At 39.4% G+C, this 20,536-nt stretch overlaps 1 protein-coding gene across 1 annotated transcript in view; it reads right to left on the reverse strand.

Moving 5' to 3' along the window:
- Positions 1-210: 210 nt before the first annotated feature.
- The window catches only part of MPPED2 (metallophosphoesterase domain containing 2), a gene marked incomplete at its 5' end in the record, with an annotated part of 102,622 nt that continues 82,296 nt past the window's right edge, over positions 211-20,536 (reverse strand). The window contains 3 exons of the mRNA XM_080619304.1: positions 211-1,053; positions 4,288-4,401; positions 5,870-5,985. Of these exons, the coding sequence (XP_080475430.1) occupies positions 935-1,053; positions 4,288-4,401; positions 5,870-5,985 (349 nt within the window). The 3' untranslated portion in view covers positions 211-934. The remainder of the gene's footprint in view (positions 1,054-4,287; positions 4,402-5,869; positions 5,986-20,536) is intronic.

Here is a 20,536-nt window from a genome sequence, read left to right on the forward strand (position 1 = left end):
CTTCATAATTTAGATGTGCTGTACAGCATAATTTTGTAGATGCTATACTGGCAATATTAAATCCTAGCTTAGTTATAATGCACAAAAAATACATATATATATAAATTCATATTTAAAAGGAGTCCGCATTTACATTATTTTTTTTACTGCATGAAATACCTGCTCTTTGCAGCTTTCACCCCCAGTCTTTTAAAGCTAAAATAATTTAAAAACAAACAATAAAAGGTAGATATCACATACAGGCTGTGGCTATCTATGTCAGTCTTTAACATATAAAGCAGGTAGAAACAAACAACTGAGAAGTCTATTTACCCCTTGCGGCATTCTACTGTTAACAGAAACAAGTTTCAGTAAATGCAGACGTATCAAGAGGTAAATGGACCCCAAAATACTGTTTGTGCCACTAAAAAAACTGATATAAATGGAGATGAAAAGCTAACATTTAGACCTAGGGAAAAAAAGAAGACACTTAAAAAAACCCCGACAATAACATAAGTTGTGCAAATTTGGGTGTTTTTAAATGCTGCCTATTTTTTAGCTTATAATATAATATTAAAATAAGGTCTCTCACTTCTTAAAAGAAAGCTTGGCTGTCCTTTTGAGAACACTATAACAATTTACAATGGCAAATTTAGTGAAAAAAAAAAACAACCAAAATTGATTTTACAAATTCACAATGCCTCATCAATTCAAAATGAATGCTGCATTTCCAAAAAGCACAACCTCTAACTTTTCTTGGTTTTTTTGTACCAGCAATTTACAAAAAACAGAGATAAAACAAAAAACCCCCAAACCCACCCCAAAACAAAAACCCCACCGTTCCCCCAAATTCTCCTCCCCCCAATTTTGAAATAAGCATGTAACAGAATGTAAGTTTTATAATTAGAAAATGGCAGTTTATAGACCTTCCCAGTTCCAAATGTGCAGTAGTGCTTCATGATCCTTGAGGGGTTGGAAGGTCAAATATAATTGGGGGGTTGGTTGGTTGAAAGCTGACTGTACACGTTGAAGCATTGATGTACGTTGTGTAACCGTCTGTCATAATGCCATAACCTGTAGGGAGAACGTGTCACACTTACTGCAATATAAACAAGTGATACTGCCCGTGGGCAGCTGCACTGAGAGCTTGTTGTGGGATCAATGCTCTGGAATAAAATTAAATTAATCCCTTCAAAATGAAAGCTGCCACAAAGGCTTGATTGAAAAAAAATAAAAGCCACAATGTACTGTATTTGAAATAAGAGCTGATGCTTTTGGTTTATGTACAAACTTCTTTCCCCAGTGGAAAATCCTCTGTTGCAACTGGATCAGAAACAAAGGCAAAACCACACATGTACTTTTTCTAATTACTTAATTAGTGAGCTGGAGTCTGCATGCTTGTAATGCATGTATAAGAAAAAGATCCATCAGGAGCAAAAGCTTTAGGAGGAACTCTGGTTTTGCCTACAAAAACCCCTCTCTGTGCAAGGAACCCCATGCTAGTCCTTATCATCCAGCTCCTCATCACAGGATTGCCAAGCTGGTGATCATGTTGGCTTGTGAAATCTCAGAAATTCATTAGCAGGTTAAAAATATACACGCATACATATTTACTATACATATACTACACATATATATATGGTTCTTTAGACACACACGTATATATATGTTATCTACCAGTGAAATTCATGACTAAGGAATCTGCTGCTATAAATACAACAGAGCACGAGAGGTCAATGGATGACCCCTAGTTTGAGCAGAAAATTGAGGTGAAGGTTAAACAGATGACTGCTTTTTATTAGGAAGGGATCTTGCTAATTCATTCCCAAACAAAAAAAAAGGCAAGAAGTAAATATTAATCACAGGTTTTTCAGCATGCCAAGGGCTTGATTCCTCAGTAACACCATGGCATCAGTTTTAGGAGGGTAAAGACTGCTCTCAACCTTCTGAATATCTGGCCAGCAATGTCCTTGTTGCATGTGTCTGACGAACCAGCAGCAATGCTCGTTCTCTGCTGGCCTCTATCTTGTCTCCCACTTGCTGCACACAAATAGGATATAACAGAGGGTTGTGCAGTATAGTAATTTTGGGCAAGTAGAGAAAACTATAGTGAGCCACAAACTGAGTTACACCTGAGCCTTCATTCAGCAAATGTGATGTGAGAAAACGAGTTAAGAGAAGTACAAACATACTGAGATGGCAGAAGCAATTCTCTTACAGAGATTCACTCATGGATAAGGAGATAGGGATTCCCATTCCACCAGTGTAAAAGGTGAGCAAAGCTTTGCCACTGTTTTCAACTGACATCCACAAAAAGCCAACAAAGATAGGAAAAAATCTAGGGAGAATTTGGTACCAAATGTACTTAAAAATATAAATAAATGTAAATAATAAAACCAGCTTTACGTAGGAAGAGAACTTTCCATCACAAACCCAAAGGGGGAAAATGTTTTTCTTTTAAACCATTATGATACAGTACAGATCACTGCTGCCTGAAAGCTAAGATAAATACAGCTACCCACAGTGTCTATCAGAAAGAATAATCACTTCAGAATTTCTGCACTATCTGCCTGTATTACTTTACTTATTTAGACTGGCAATTTTGATTTAGATCGTCTCATGGAGGGAAAAATCTTGCTCATGGTTGTTCCTGCTTATCAACCAAGAAAAAAGCCTGCATCACCAAAATGTGTGGATAGTCTCTGATTGATCTAATGGAATGTGGCGCATGTTCATCTCAGCTGGAGTTGGAGGAGAATTAACTGCACTGTAAGATAATGCTTTTATCACTTGGCTTTGTCTTTCTGTACTGAAACAAGCCATTCTTATGTCTTCTGTGTAAGCACCAAGTGGAATTTAAACTTTTTTGTTCGCATTCTCGTAAGAATTTATATGAATGTTCACTTTTAATATGTACTGCCACCTTTACTACGAGATTTAAATTACAGTGCTACCTGGTTCCTTAGTGTTTCCTCATGATAATGATCTTGTACATTAAAATACCTTACTCTCCCATTACTTAACACTGTTACAACTACAAGTTTAATTGTCCAATTTGCCTGTGAAGGCTGTAGACAACTTGCATGTTTTAGCTGCAAGTCTTGCTGTACTGGTTTATTCTTATATGCAAGCAATAATATTTATACAAAATATCTGGTCTTTTTCTGGGTGAATTAAAAGACTGCTACTCATGCCACTATACTTAAGGTCATTACAAACTCTTTATTTACATATACCAGTTATGAAATTCATTGTATCAAGTCACAAGGGCTTCAGAAAAAACAACACCAGTAGTTGAGAAATTGCCCTTTTTTATTTTTAAGTCCTCCAAGTCTTTAAGCCTATGGAGAACCTAGTTAGAGTCAATGGAGAAACCTCCAGGGGGAACAATATAAAGCATTTAATGTGTAATTTTGAATTCTAGGGTCACAAAGTCTTACACACTCTCCCAGGCAGAATTCCTAGTATTTGTCTCTCAGCCACATGAAAGCTACAAAATTGTATTAAATATTTAATTATCTCCTAAATGTATTTACTATCTTAGTCTCTTCCACTGCCACAAACTGAGCTCAGTTTCTGAAGCTTCACACTCTGCCTGATCTGGTACTGACAGTGGGGAAATAGCTCTTCTAAAATGAGACTGCCGGAAAGTAACTTACACAGTACAAACTGTATTACAGGATGCTTTCAGAAATGTATGCAAAGCGAGTTCTGGCAATGTCCCCTCCTGATGTCTGACTCAAGATGACCTCCTTTTTGCTTTTCCTTATACATAGAAGGAGGTGAGCTGAGACACTAAGTTGTTTCAATTTTTTTTTTTTTTAACCTAGCACCTTTCTTGGCTCCTGTACTTGGAATAATTGGGATAATTTTCATTTTGGCTTGCAAGTGTGGGGAATTTCATCTGTTTCTCTAACCAAGTTTGTCAAAATTTGAATTGCTTTCAAATAACCTGTAGAGAACAACCTTTGCACAGTAAAAGATGTAGGTGGCTAAATGCAGCACAAGTTCCTGAAACAGTCTGCTTTAATTCTAGCACAAATTTACAAAGTGCTGTGGTTGCCATCATATCCCTCTATTCCCTCCCTACTTTAGCCCAGTATGCCATTATCATAGAATCACAGAACCACAGAATAGTTAGGGTTGGAAAAAACCTTAAGATCACCTAGTTCCAACCCACCTACCATGGGCAGGGACGCCTCACACTAAACCATGTCACCCAAAGCTCCATCCTTTGCAGTACACCATCAAAATGTGCTGCTTTGAACTCAGCCTGAGATGGAAGAGGGGAGTAGAGCTGCTCCTTACCTTCATGAATCCCACCAAAGACATGGAGTTTGGGCCTCACTCGCCTCTGCACCGTGTTCAGCAGCTCCACACAACCCACTCTCTGCAGTTCTTTTGGAACCCAGTCTCGAAAACCTGATGGCAAATGCAATCAATACTATTAATTTTATCTATTCAGGTGAGGTTTCATGTAGTCTTTCAGGAAGTCGTAATTCACAGAAGGTTTATTACATTATCTGTAGTCATAACCTCTCCATTAAAGCACACAATGGCTTTTAAGACGTGCTTCACTGTCACTTTGTCTTCCTTAAGATTTCCTCTCTGCATCCGCATTAATATTTTTCTGGATGTGAATTTTTTTTTTTAAACTATGGGTTTAAACTCATCTTTCACCTTGAAACCCTGGGACATTTATTCCCGGCACTGCTACAGATTTTTCTTCCCTTTCCCCTTACAGCAGTCAGCTTTTCAAGCCAGCTACATGGTTACTCCAGAAATGAAACACCTCAGGAAGATCTACATCCCCATACCTCTAACACAGCAAAGATTTAAAATACGCTCTCCCACAACTTCCAGAGGACCCCAGTCTGCAAGTTGTCAGGTTACTTCTGAGAACCAGTCACCAACAAGGAGCAATGTAGCAAAATAGCTTCCAACAAGCTAATAAGTGACTATGTTGTCCATTAATCCTACCGGTAATACGGAAAAATGCACAAAACTTGACATCAGCTATTACAGAAGTGTGCTGCCTGGGCTAGCACTGGTAAGGATCAACAGGGCAAGATGAATGAGGAGGAGTAAAAGGGAAATCAGGAGCCATATCCAACTACAGCACCATTCTACTGACTTTAGAGTAATTACACCCTGTGCCAATTTTAAAACAGGCAGTAAAAACATGTTGTGGCATCAACTTGACTGAATTTTGGGATGAGCAAAAAGTCCAGTTGCAGTTCTGCCTCCTTTAATATTTATATTTAAGTAATAAATATTTCAGTTGGTTTTGCAACAACTGAGCTTTTGCCTTTTATAAATATGGCTTATCAGGATAAGAAATGATAGTAGTTTCATGGGTGCTATTTTAAATGGGTTGCTCATCTCTGCTCTGAATTGGTTTCATACAGAAATGCTGTGATGCTGCAGACACTAATGAGTGCTTTAATTGAATAAGTGCACTTAAATTTTGGTTTTGATGGAGATTATGAACTTCAATTTGAAAAGGCTGGCCACTGTACTTTACCTACAGACACAGATTAGGCATTAGTACAGTGCCTAAAAGGATGGGGTCAAGGTCTCAGCCAGCATGATAATATTGGCAAGATATTATTATTAAATAAAATGTCAAACTAATGGTTATGGAGTCAGATTTTTGACCTTCCCTAGCTTGAGTTTAACAAAAAAATTAGGTTTTATTAAGAAAACACCTGGAAGCTCAACAGATCTGCTAAACCTTATCAACACTTTACTCTTCTACCAGAAAAGCTTTTTAATTCACAGTTCTGAGGCATGAGTGATTGCAGTACAGCTTACAGTATTATTAATTTTGCTTATTTTGAAAGTAAAAATCCTATGCAAAGAAATCACACACAGCCTTTGTTTCACTTACCAAGGGGAGGTCCATGTGTCATTAGTAGATCAATTCCCTCAGGAATAAGGTTCCACTTGTCTAGCAAAGACTGACCTCTGGGTAGGTTAAAGCCCCATCCATTAAACCATGGTGTCCTTTGGGGGAAAATAAGATGAACTGCATCAGTATAAAATCAAAAATTCTTCCCTTCTCCCATTTTTCTGCATTAAAACAATTCAGAGATTACTTGCAGACAGCCTTTTCAAAGGGGATGCCTTTAATACAAACTGGTTCAAATACGCATGTACACTAATCTGTATGTTTGAATTTAGATTAATATTCTACACTCTTTTTATATGTCAGGAGTATTCAGCCCTGGGGGTGTTTACTCACTAGGTAGAAAGGGAAAAATATAACAGTCTAAATCTAAAGCCTTTCTTCAAAGTTTGGGGATGTTCATACGTAAGAATTATTTCCTTATGGTACCTAACAAAAAAAAAAAAAAGGCAAAAAACCTCAGTTTTTGGAGGCAAGACTCAGTTTCTCACTGCACAGGGCTGGGCAGCATTTCCCTGTATACAGGAAGCCTGTATGATGCAGTGGGTACAAGCACCATTTGTACTGCAGTGTTCCACTAAATTAAAACCTGCTCCTTTTAGCACTTTCAATGTTAGAACACTCACATAACTTGGCTTTGCACTCCTGTGCCTCCTAGAGGTCTTCAACCACACCATGTTTAGCCTTACAACAACCTTTTTAAGAGATCTCATCATTTAAAATTAATTTAGTATTTCTTAAGGAAAACTGAGATCATCAGTCTCCTCCGCTATAGCATAGCATTGTCCCGAGACATATCACAGAATCCCAGACTGGTTTGGGTTGGAAGGGACCTTAAAGCTCATCTAGTTCAAACCCCCTGCCATAGGCAGGGACACCTTCCACTAGACCATATGATTTAGCTAGCACCTAATATCCATCAACCTAAGCATGTAGTGATGACAAGCAGACCTGCTACAAGTACCTTTTCAAGGTGTAACAGCCAAGTTGAATAATTTTGATGCAGCTGCGTTATAACAAAACCTGTCCTTATCAGGTAGGTACACAGAGCAATTGTTCTGAAGAGATATGGTAATATTTATATCCATTACTAACAACTTTCTATAGCCTATTAGTATTGTACTGATTTCAAGAGTTTATCCATGACTGTGTTTTCCTAGAGCTCAGGCAACAGATTTAAACTTCATTTTCTAGGCAGAACACTCCTGTCCTAGCCCTAGTTATCTGCGGGCAACAAAACTTGCAGGGAAAACCCAACCAGAAACCAACATTAAAAAAAAAAGCATACTTGTTAAGAAGAGAGAGGTCATTAAGAGTCTTACATCATTTCATTACCTTTATTAATTATCATTTCTGCCTCCAGTACCCTCTTAATGATGCATTTTTTTCCAGCCTCAAATATGCATTTAAATGGAAAATTCCTGGTGAGATTACATCTCTAATTTTCATTTTTTTTGTAATTAAAGTATTTTGTTTTCCAGAGACAATAATTTAACCAATGAAGATTATACCCACTTATATGAACAGTCTGAATCCCTGACAATCAGCAGTACGGGAAAACAGCAGGTCCTGCTGATATATGTGCAGGAAGGTCACAACTAATAGACATATCTCATATAGTCCTACTAATAACTACACCCACACAGGAACTTGTTTAAGCTAGCGGACTCCCTGGATGCTTGATAAATGCTAAGAAAAGATGGGAAAAACTGGATGTTAGTTAAGCATTTCACATTTGCTATGAGTTCCTCATGTGGATAGCAATGGAACTTCATCCCCTCACTTCACCTATAAAACTTCCTATGTTGTAAATAAGGCCAGTGTACCTCACAGGAGGTTTGCATGCAACTTAATTGAAACTGAAGCATGTGTCTTATCTTTAACTAAATCACAAGTGTTTCTGCTTTTCTATGATTGACCTTTCTGAACATGCATCTGAATGTCTTTTCCTGTAATGTTCCTAGGTTTTACCGTATTGAGATTATTATAACCTTCAGGGCTGCAGTTTAAAGTTAAAATATGGTTTGGCTAAACTTTCAGCTGCTTAAAAAAACAAACACACAGCACATAGGTTGAACTTTTCACTGTCAATTAATGATTCTTTCTCCACTTGCATTTCTGCTGCAAATAATACTGTAGTTACTACACCATAGTTAAACCTGAAACATGAAACCACATCTGTGATCTCGCTGGAGCTCTTTGGAGACTACAACCACAGAAAAACCTGGATTTGTCTGCAGGTTTTTTAGTTTATTTTGTCCTGAAGCACTGGCAGAGGAGGAGGAGGAGGAGGAGGAGATGGGGAACGGGAACCTGAGCTCCAATATTCTTCATTCACCAGCCTCTGTAATTAGCTGTGACTAACAGGCACCACATGGGAATCCATTTGTAAGAAAACTTCCAAGAAACCTTCCCCATTATGCAGCATGTGCACAGAAAAAGATGATCAAGTACTTCTTTAATATACTAAACATTTTCATACAAAATCAATAAATTAAGGAGAAGAACAGGCATGACTGGAAGAACACCTGGATTACAGATTAGGTTTCAGACACTTAACACATGGCTCTGCATTGCACAGGCCAGAAAACCAAAAGGACAGAGGACATGTTCAGAACATTACCAAGATGAAGAACACCTTTATAGCATGGATTCGGGTTTAGATGAGATAACAAAGAAGGTCACCTGATGTTTGCACCATGCCATATTGCAGTGCAGACGAAACGGAGCTGATGTACTGTGAATCCCATGAGTGCACAACAGAATAGCTGTTCACCAACTGCAAATGTGGGCAGGAAAGACAAAGCCTGCACTGTAAGCAGGTAGCATCCTATCAAGGGGTATCAGATGTATTTCACTCCTATTAGTGCCCCTTTTTCTGAGTAACTAGGAGTTAGTCACTCTCAACTTCTAAATGATTCAGAGGGGGAAGAATTGTGCGTGTAGTTCTGAGCCTTCCACAACATATTCTCATGCTGATTACTTACTAAGAAAACTACTTCCTACCTAGGAAGAAATATTTATAATGAACTTTGGCTGCACCCACCCATGATAAGCTGAAATCAGGTGCAAATAATTGGTAAAGGCTACTTAGTCATTAGCAACCATATTTATGATCTGACCTATTTCGCTTTCCTATGAAGCTTGCAGGAAGACTTCAGTTAACTCCTAAAACCATTCATTTTTACATGAACACTTCATTTTTAAGTAGCTGGTAAGAAAAGAAAGCTATCAGCTGTTGAGTAATGCCACAAGGGATGTGAAGATGTAAAAATCACAGGGATTAGTAATGTGAGATTACATATGTCTTTGTCATTGTACGTTTGATGGACCAGAACACATCCTCATACCTGATGCTCGGCACGACGTCACAACATCCCTCATGTGCTATCAAACCCTCACAATAACACTTGATCACCAGCTCACCTGACAGCTCAGCCCTCCCCTGACTGCAAAGCTTCCTCATCACTTAGGGATAGCAGTTATGCTGGCACCAGATGTGACACAGGGAATATCCTTATGAAAGGCAGACACCTGGCCCATCCTTATTCTCTTCTGTTCTTCATTTCTAGGCAGGAATTCCCACAGAACCCCCTCCACCTGGTGTTTTGGAAGGCATGTTTTCTGCAATTAAAAGAATGCTTACGCCGTAAACTGTGTGCTACCTTCACACCTTGTGCTGCAAGAGACATAGACATCACTTGACAGAATACCAAGAAGGAGGGGAACTTCAGCTTCGCGACAAAACTCACTCTCCTTGTGCAGGTGCTTTGGGAGAACACACAAATCCATCTGCTTTTAGCAGCAGACAGATGCCTCTTTAGCAGGTGATCAGATCTCCCTTCTCCCAGGTAACTCTGTATGGGCTTACTATTTTACTATTACATTAAGGGGGGGAAAAGAGCATTATTCTATGACACAAAATTACTACCACTCCTTGCTGTGTACACATCAGAAGCAACACCAACACGTGGGCAAACAGGAGATGCAAAGCCCTGGCAAAGTTCATCCGAGTAATACAGAAATTACAACTCCTTCTGAACCTTAACATTTTTAAAGGATGGCACCTCCTACTACCTACTTTCATCTCTGCTCTGGCTCATGAATTTAATTACCTGATCCTCAGAGTTCAGCAACTCAAAAGGTAAATGTACAATTAGGTTCAGGTTTTCCTTTTACCTCCACCAGTAAATCCATTTACTTCAATAGTTGCTTCTAAACAGGATTAGAAGAAATAAATTATCTCATGGGTTTTTAATCCCATGTGTTCATTCGTTTTTAAGGCTACCCAGTCTTTTAGGAAAGCTTTAATTTTATCCTTAATCCAATGAGTAAAGTGGGCAGGAAGCAAAAACCTGCCTGTTTCCTTCCACAGGGTAACAGCCAAGGGAGGGAGTGTCTCAAAGGCATCGCAGCAGGGCGCACTTCTACACAACTAATAACAATAATGAAATGCTCTTTATTTTCCTCAGCATTCAAACTGAACACACAGACCTGGCTCAGGAGGGAAAAAGTTCCATTAGCAGAACAAAAAATGGGGGACCCCTAGACTTGCTCAGTTACAGGATGAGCTCACAAGCATATCCCCAAAGTATTTGTTCTAGCCCCAGGAAAGCTGCAGCAGGACTAGCAGAGAACAAACCACAAAGGGAGGGGGGAAAACAAAGAAGTGACCTTTGTGCCCAGAAAAGCAAAGCCTTTCAATCCTCCTCTCTTTGCTCGACACCGGTGTTTGTCCGAGCAGAGCAGCGCACACGTGCCTGTCACTGTGCAGTCAATGGGCAGAGTGTGCCTCCTGGGAATACACAACAAGGGACTGCGGCATGGGGCCAGAGAGAAGGGGAAGGAGGAGAGTGTGTGTAAGCCTGGAAACAAAAGGCTGAATAGGTCAAGTGTACCACGTACTAGGGAAGAACATTTTAGAAGGTAAGAGCTTCTATAAAGTTTCTGAAACTTGGCTTCAGTGGTACAAAAAAGCTTTTTTGGCTAGTATTTTTTTAAGCTCTTTCTCACAGTAAATATTCAAATGCTGTTCATGATGTAACAACCAGGACATTTTAAAGGCTAAGTGATTTCCTAACTGCTCATTATATATCATGTTGTGATATCAGTAAAAGGCAGAGAGAGTCTGGTGACTTGAGCTTTCATTCCCACTAGCATTTACCCGCTGTGCCTCACTGTCCCATTTAGAAAGTGAGGACAATAATACACAGCCAAAAGAAGAGTCACAGGGTCTGGTTCCTTGGGATTTTGCTTACCCTGCATCTTTAAACAGCTGAAGCTCTCACGAAAGTGGGTTACCACTACTGTCATTATTTTAGCAGTGTTACTGCATATATCTCCTTATTACTGACCTGCAAAGAAGTCAGCAAGTCTCTAAAACATATTTCTGCTACTTTTACAATGTTAACAAAACCTGAAGACTCAGCAGCTGCTAGATTTGGTTTGGTTTTGGTGTTTTGTTGTTTTTGTTTTGCCTTTTTTTTTTGGGGGGGGGTGGGGGGAATGTTGGGGTTTTTTTGGGTTGTTTCTCCCCCTTCCCCAGGTTTTCTCTCTCTCTTTCAACTTACATACTACGACCTCTAAACACTTGCTGGTTGTCTAAATGAAAGAACTTCGTTGAGAAACACAATTCCCTCCCATCCCACGTAGGCAGAGCCCACAAGAGTGTGTTTTCACTATGAAGCAGTCCTCCACAATGAAAAGCTGCAGCAACCACCTCGCCTCCACGAGTCATGCGTGAGCTGGTATGATCCTTGCACCAAGCTGTTCTCAATTTCTACCTCAGATTGTACAAACTCATCAGTGGAGGTTTTATTTAAGCTCCTGTCAGATAGACATCCATGCTTGGATCCGTGAGAGGTACAAAAGAAAAAGCTGCCATTCAGCACGTTCCATGGATGTGCTGATCTGGACCAGATGGTCACCTAAACCACGGAGAGATACAGAGGTAAGCAGAGCTTTAGCCAACCATATGGCTAGAAAATGGTATGTGGTAAGAACTGTCTCCTCCATCTTGAAGTTCTCTCAGCCTCTGCACATCTCTGCTTTGCTGCCTCCAGGCTGCCCCAGCTGTTATTGACAAGTTACTGAGCTCTGGTCTAAAGCCTACTACCCTGACAGATACCTTTCAGTACCTGGTTTCTCTGATGGCCTGTACCAACCACTGGCATCTTCTACCCTGTGCCTTGAAGGCTTAGTGATGCATTTTGGCAGAGGAATGCCCATTCAGTTCACATGTTTTATGCTAACAATAATACCAAAACACCAAAGACAGTATTTAAGACCACCAGTCTCTGGGGAGGACATTTGGTTTTGTTTTGTTTGGTTTTTTTTTTTAAGAAAACAGAAGAAGTTGAGTGAAGAAACACATAAAAATACGTCAGGGATAAAGAAACGTGTGCAAAGGAGCAGACAGGCAGAAGATTATAAAATGCTGGTAATGTCATGGAGAATAACAAGGCACGGAGGACAGCAGGATGCAGAGCATAGGGCTCCCTGAGAACAGGAGTAAAGAATACTCAGAGAAGCAGAGGAGAGGACAGTACCATGAAGCTGCTAGATGTTGGGAAGGAGAGGAAGGGAGTTGAAGTTCTCAAGTTTATGACTGTGGCAACCTTTGCTTGAGTATCTGAACTGCTCATCAAAGAGGAAATTTCCTCCAAACCTTCTGAGGTTTTCCAATCCCTAACTGTATTGCAATAATTTTATTTAGGGCTTTACTTAATGAGATCTGGGAGATATTTTAATATCCAAAAAATATGAAAATAATTCAAACTTGACTCAAGGGCTAATTTCATTCTACTTTTATAAAAGAAGAGAATTACAAAAGCTTACTACGAGAACAAAGTATCAGCCCTTGCATATTTCTGTGCTGTGTATAGTTAAGGATGGTTTGAAGGATAGACCTGGTCTAAGTTAGCACCAGCTTCAGCAGGGTCCATACACTACATGAGTTTCCCTGCGTGGTGATTGGAGCACTGTGACAGCAACTCAGGCCTGCAAAGTACCATGCTGGACTGATTTGCAGAACCACTTCTCATTCCAGAGTGGGCACATTCTCCCCTTCATTCCCATACTGCATTCCTGTGTAGGGTATATGCACCCTTGAAGTGTCAAAGGATGCCGCAGTATTGAAAAGAGAACGAATGCCTCAATTTGTTATGGTAGAGATTTGTGGTCTTTGTAGAAAGAGAGAGAATCACAGGATATCTATCTAGAGGAAGAGCACTCTGGTGCTGAAGCTCACCACAACACAAACAGAATGTCCATTCTGAGGGACAGGCTGCGGGAAGAGGAAACGAAAGGATTAAAAAACCAAACCAAAACAAGAGAGGCTGGTTGAAATCTTGATTCAGTTTTGCTCAACACCTGTGCATGCCGAATGATGCTTGAATGCTTGGTTTCTTCTAGTAAACATGATCATAACAGCCTAGTTGTGTTACATCTTAAATTGATTTCCTACATGCCTCTTAAGATCCACACAGGAAATGTAAATTGACAAAGCTTCCACCCCAGGTAGATCTGTAAGAGGATTTGACTAGCAACCCTGTTTGTGCAATGACAACACAAATTAAAGTAGAGCAAAAGCAAAAGGGAAGTGAAGGCCTCTCCCCCAACACATACTGATTTGTATGTATTTTCATTCCACTGGAGTAGTGTGTGTGTTTCACGTGTAAAGAAGCAAAATCTGTACAGGTGTAATGACATCCAGTAGCTTTTGTTGAATATTTCATACATGTATAAAAACAGCATTTGGAAAATAACCTGTAAAAGTCAGTATAACAAAGAAAGCACTTGGCAGAAGTTATGCCTGCCTACTCTACTGATGAATTTGGTTCCTGTTCCTAAGGAACAGCCTCTAGAAACTTCATCTTTTTGAATGCTACCTTAAACAGAGTTCTTTAGCATAGCTAGAGAGTCTGTAGTTCCTCCAAAAGCCTAAATTGGTCAGAGAAACAACATGATGCTTATTCATTAACAGATGCTGAAGCTACAAACCAGAGGAATTCCAGATGTATTTTTATGTAGTGTTTCAGCACCTTTACATAACTTTACATCTGCACCCTGTACTGCTCTTGAAGACAAGATTTCGGTCTTTGTGCACTTATGTTCTGGATGTCTGGGTTGCCCTTGCTGGTCCTGATCTAATTTCCAGAGTAACAAGCCAGTTTGTTTTTTATGAGAAATAAAGCACAAACCTAAAGCACAATTCCAAAATCTCTTTTCAAGTACTTTACAGGTAATAATTAATTCATCTTAGAACAGCCTAGGTAGAGCACTGTTTATAGAAGTACTGTGTAGAACTAGGCTGACTACACCAAGAATAAATTTGCTAGAGTATATGCCTAAATAACTTGCTTAAAGTGAACCAGAGGGCATACACTGAATGCGCCCTCCATGATTTTCACTTACAACAATTAGTCGATTATTCTTACCTACTCCAATGATTTAAAAGCAGACACTGAGACTGCTTATTGCCAGTGCTGTTTACTTATAAACACCCTCACTATTTTAATTTATGTTTTGCTCAAAATGCTGCTTGGCATTCTTCAAGAAGAAACTGAAACTTGCCAGAATGCCTGGAAGGAAAACTAAGCAAGGTTCACATGCATTCGTCTTCCATGCACACCACACAGCCCACAATATTTAATTGTAGGAACTCGTAACATAATCTTCTGAAAATGTACAGAAAAGAATGGAAGCAGTTAGCTATAAACAGGCCACAGGATACTCCCAGCATTTGTTTGAAGTCTGTGCTACCTTCCGTTTCAGCTTATTCTTGAAGCTGGATGTAAAGTTGCTTACCCTCGCTAACCAGATGAAAACAGCCAAAGCAATCAGAGAGCTTCCAGTGTTACAATACATGCTTATTTGGAATTAAGGTACAGTATAAAATATCATGTCTGGACTTTAAGCAATAATACTGGTTTACAATTTAATTAAAAGTTTTACAAAATGTCATTTATTTAAAGTGACATGCAGATTTATTCAATTTGCTTCATTTACTACAGTCTCTGCTTTGTGCAGAAATATAACATCTGACCTACTCAAAATGTTGCCTTCACTGAAAACCATGATCCTACTTTGGAGTCTGCAGGAAGGGAAAGTTAGTAACCCCTGTTCAATCTCCATCAAAAAACGTTGCTAGCTATTTGTCAAATTCTGCCAACAAAGAAACTAAAAAGAACAAGTCATCTGGGAGAAGGAGTGATTATGGATCATCAAATGCTTGTCACACCTCTTTCCCAGCTCAGGAAACCTCAGGAGACATGTATGCAAGCAAAGTTCACATCTATAAAAACCCTAAACCTGATATTACATGCATACAACATGCACATGTATATATATGCATAAAAATACATTTATCTCCTGTTCCTCTGCCCGTGGCAAGGAGTCCAACAAATAACTTGAAGAAATGGCACAATCCACGTCCAAGCCAATGAAAACTCCAACTGCTGTAGTGCTCAAGCATGACCCCAGTAAGATAAGCATAACATTTTCAGGTTATTACCTGGAGGAGCTGTCTTATGTATGAGCCAATTTAGCAAATCAATTAAAGTAATGCAGATACTTGATCAACAGATGAACTCAAAGCGGAAAAAATGACAGAAGAGACTGAGAGAAGGAAAACATATTCAGGTCATAGCAGAAACAGAAGCATTTGGCATCACAGAGGTAAAAGGAGCATTATTGTAATTGAACAGGATCTGTTTAAGCATGGGTCACTCGCTTTTGTTGGCTTCAAGATCATTAAACAAGGAGCTCAGATTACATGTGGGTCAATTTACATAACATTTAATTTTAGGCTTACCCACCTTCATGTTGCTCCTTCAAAGAGGTCTGTCTGTGGGAGATGCAGATTGCCACAGACTGAATGAGAGTTAATTTGACTCTTCTGGTGAAAAAAACCCCAAAATCCTAACCTGAAAACTTTAGTTACAAACCAGCATAGTAGAATTTTTACCTCAGCACCAGTGACTCCAACTGATCAACAAAACACTACTCATGCCCTTTCCTGTTCTCACCTTGACGGAGAGTGGATTTTGACCCCCACATCTCTCCAAGGCCACATTCAACACCTAATTCCTCTCAAGAGAGTGTTAATGGCACATAATTAAGTGCAAGCAAGCAGCAGGAAAAAAAGAACCAGGAAAGATGTCTTTCTCACTGACCACCAGTCAAAACTCCAGGCTTTATGATAAGCCTGAGTTGCCTCCTAGGACTGTAGCTGACCAAACTATTCCTGGAACCACAAAGCATCAGCTCCAGTCAGAGGCACCATCGAGTGGGTAAAACGCCAGAATGATCTGACGTTTCTGGTGCTGCAAATGCCATGCTATAGGTTCATAATTGCATATTCATCCCTTGGGATCATACACATTCATATTTTAAAAAATTACACCTTCCTTTGAAAGTTGTGAGCTTGTATTACAAGTTCTCACCTGAAGTACATTTTTCACTGATGAGTTACAAAGCCCGGAACTGGGCATTTATAATAGAAAGGCAGACTGACATTTAAATAGAGTGGCACCAGAATAATAGCTTTACATTAGTATTTTATGGGAGGCCGAATAACCACAGAGGTAACATACTGTATTTTCTGGCAATAAAAAATCCTTTGAAAACAAAAGGTCATTTTATTTGATAATGTAAATGAATTAGATTTGTATTGTATGGTCAAGAGAATAAAGAAAAGATTAATCCTTCGAGGAGAAGTCAATATATCAGAATGGCGGTTTGGTTTTAATTCTTTAACTATGTTGTAAAGCCTGCGGTTGATAAGCCACAGCCGTATATTGCTCCACACTGTAGGTTTTAACACAGGCTCTGGACTTCAGTCTGATCTGCCGAAAATCTGAAACTTGCAGTATGCCATTATGTGGGCAAACTATTCATTTTATATTCACCTCCTTGTCATGTCAGTGCAGAGGTCACCTGAAGAGGGGGCCTAATTAATCAAACTGTCAGAGCCAATGAGGAGCAGCATGTTAATAGGGCTTTTATTTCACCCAGGAAAGCAGCGGTCTGACAGGAACCAGAAAATATGGCCTTGATGTTGCTGTTTATTAGCAATGCTGAGATCAGAGGTAATAGGTGCCAAGCAGCCTATGTTCGATAAAGCGCTGCATGTCAAGAACCTGCACCAACTAGAAATTAGACTGACGAGACGCAGGAATCTCAGTGTATCAGTAGCTCCCAGAGAAGAGGTATGGTTTGGATGTGATCACAAAACCAGAACCTGCACAGGACACCTTCTTGTTTCTTCAATAGTCAAGCAAAAAAAAAACCCCAAAAAACCAAACCAAACCAAACCATCCCCCAAACCCAAATACCCAAATGCTCCAGCTATTTTCTCCACACTTAAAGGTGAGGCTTTGCAATACTTTACTCTTTGGCATATATAGGCAAACAGGGTGCAATTAAACACAGAAAAGCTCTGAATCTGGTACAACAGTGCTGAAATTGAAGGAGTGCCTTGATGAGATCCCATGGTGGTATAAGGCCAGCACATCGGTGCGACCCTACATATCTGTTACCCTGTGAGAGAAGTGGCAGGATTGTAAATGGTCTAAGCCTAGTTTACCAGCTGGCACTAACTGATGCAAACCAACACAAAAGCCACACTGGATGAAGGAAGCATGGCACAGGTAGCAGTTAGGTCTGGGCACCTCTCACCTGTATTAGATTGAGCCCTCCGTGAATTAAACCCCAGCCCCACAAAACACCATGATAATGCTAAAATAAATGCAGTGAAGATTTCATTTCTTACCCAAAGCCTTTCCATAAAATCAATGTTTTTAACACGAAGTGCATACCCATAGTAAAAAAAGAAAACAAGCGCATCTAAAAGGGAGTGAGTGGGAGAAATGAGATGCTCACAGTTTTTGAAGGGCACTGGACTCATTTTAGCAGCAGCCACGGCATTTGCTGTGTGGGTGATATATGTAAAATTTTAAATTAATTATTTTAGTAATGCACCCCTATGTGATTTCTCAGTCTGCAATGTATTTTACACTTCAGGCCATGGTAGACTTTATAATTAACTACTTTCTGAAGCCATTTTAATTAATTTTTTTCCCTTAACACCATTATTTCCAAATGTATAGAGAGCGAACATTAAATAGCCTTCTAAATAGAGAGCTGCAGGACTCTACTCTTGCAGGATAAAGCACTCAAAATCATGCCCCTAGCAGTGCCTCTGGAAAGGTTTAAGCAAATAATGTAGCAGCTGAAAGGAAATGTTGCCAAAAGGGAACGTGGGACACTGATGGGGCATGTATGTCCCCACCTAAATCGTAATTTTTCTTGGTGGAAGAGGAAAGCTGCTGTGTTTATGACTGCTGCCATGGATCCAAATATCCCCATCCTGAATGATCTTTTTTTTTATTTCCTTGAGAATATCCCATTGTCCTCTTAAAGCCAGCAATATTACCAAGACTGGCTATTCAGGGCAGGAACTGCTCCTCTGATGGCAAAACTCACTTAAAGCTTTACCATCAAACTACAGCTTTAAAGATAACAATGCACCCATACCATAAAAGACACATGAAGAATAATTAAGCCACTCTTCCCTTTCTAATCTTCTGCTGTTGACAGTGTCCTTTTGAATAGTTAAAACTGCATTTATTTTCCCCTACAGATTCATATATTGTAATTTAAACATAAAGCTCTCCCACTATACCTCACTGGAAATACATCAGATTGAAACCAGAAAGTTAAAATGTGGTCCAAATGACTACTTTTTGGAGCTTTAGATGGCTGTTTTCACAGCTACAAGAAAAATGTTGGTGGGTAAAATCCTAATGGTTATGAGCCGCATTTCCACATTTGCCAGTGGCAGCAGTGATGAAAGCATGTATTAAAGTCAGTCCACCATTAGCATGTGAAGTAGCACAAAAATTTGTAACAATGTTAAGTATCTTTCGTAAAGTACTGAAGAGGGTTTTTCTGCCATTGACGTGTTACTTAGCCATTAGCATAATATTTTATTAGTGTTAGGATTTTATTACCTAAATTGTACTACTAGTTTATTGAGGAGGGGGACATTTGAATTTTTTATAATGTCACACCTTCATTTACTATCACTCTGTAATCAGAGTATGACCAAGCAACTATTTCTTCAAAGTCTTCGCAGAAGTGTATTCCTCAAATTGCCTGCTATACCTCATAGAGACACTGCTTTCACTTTGAAACAAAAGAAAATCTGCACGTTAATCCCAATGACATCGCTATCGGAACCTTATTTACCGTATGATTAAAAAACATGGTCCTTTCTTACAACATCATTAAATCTAAGCCTCATTTTAGTACTAGGACATTTTTACAATGGGTTTACTGTCATACTATGACAAATGTCTGTATAACATTCTTCAGCCCTGACTATAGCCATAACCACAGTGTGTATAAACACTATGTAAGTATTAACAATGTGCTGTCCTGAATAGTAGGAAATGAAGTAACACTAAACACACTTTTACTAACCCCCACATTTCCAAACCAGTGGTCTGCTTTAGGTTTTTTTCACTGGTTTCTGTTTTGTTTTGGGGGGCTGCTTTGTTTTGTCTTCTTGGTGGGCAAAGAAACCATTCCCCTTAAAATTATGAGAATCAAGATGCTAAACTTTTTAAATATTACAGGACTCCCTTTGAAATTTTGACCTAGGCAGAAAGGTTTCCTGAAATTTAATTCTTTCGAGATAAAAGGCTTGGCAGCAGGATGAAAGCAGCCCTACCCTTTTTTCCATGTCAGAGAAATGAATGGAATGGCTTATGAATACATGTAACTCACCCATTCAGGAGCCACACTGGTGCCTATTTGTCCTGAAATATCAGTGTTAGGTTACTGTGCAAAGCAAAATAACTGTGAGGCAGCATGAACTTGATCCACAAGAACAATGAGGGCCAGAACAACATTTTTAAGGACTTAAACTTTTCAAACTTCAAGGTAATGCAAGGACTTAAAAGACATTTCTGTCTGAATCATGCCTTCGAAACATCTTTATAAACACTTAGCCGCTGTAACTTACTCTTGCAAGGAACAGAGAGCAGGAGTACTAAGCTGTATGACAAACTAAAACTGAGCAGGCGCAACTGCTTTCCTGTTGTTCATGGCCAGCCTCTGATTTAATTTCAGATCAAACAGTATCACAAAGCTGGACATGGTAAACCTACAGTATATTCACCAGAGACTAGGGCCTGACATTCTGTCTAAATGAAATTTCCCAGTTGTCCCAAACACTTTTTATCTTATTTCCATGCTAGCAGTTTGAAATGTCACTATGTATTGCCACGACGACAGATGAGCAAGGGCACAAGAAAGCAATGGATCTGGTTTCTCCAAGGAACCATGCCTGGCAAATGTGAAAATTTACTTTTGCTCCTGGCTGCTGGTGCACTCCCAGGTATTAATGATAACAGAGGTAAACTCTGCAATGTGACTTGGTGCAGGCTGAAATACAGAGCACAGGTTAAGAAAACTTATGTGCATATGTATGTATGTATGTATATAAATACACAAATTATTAAAACATCACCAATAAGGGTGAGATCTTGCAAGTACTTTTTACTTTCCCACCCCAATGAGAGACTGACAGCAGTAAGAAAAACATGCAATACAGAAGATGGAGCCATATGGCAATAATACATA

The sequence above is a fragment of the Psittacula echo genome (genome assembly GCF_963264785.1).
Source record: "Psittacula echo genome assembly, chromosome: 5".
Classification (NCBI taxonomy): Eukaryota; Metazoa; Chordata; class Aves; order Psittaciformes; family Psittacidae; genus Psittacula; species Psittacula echo.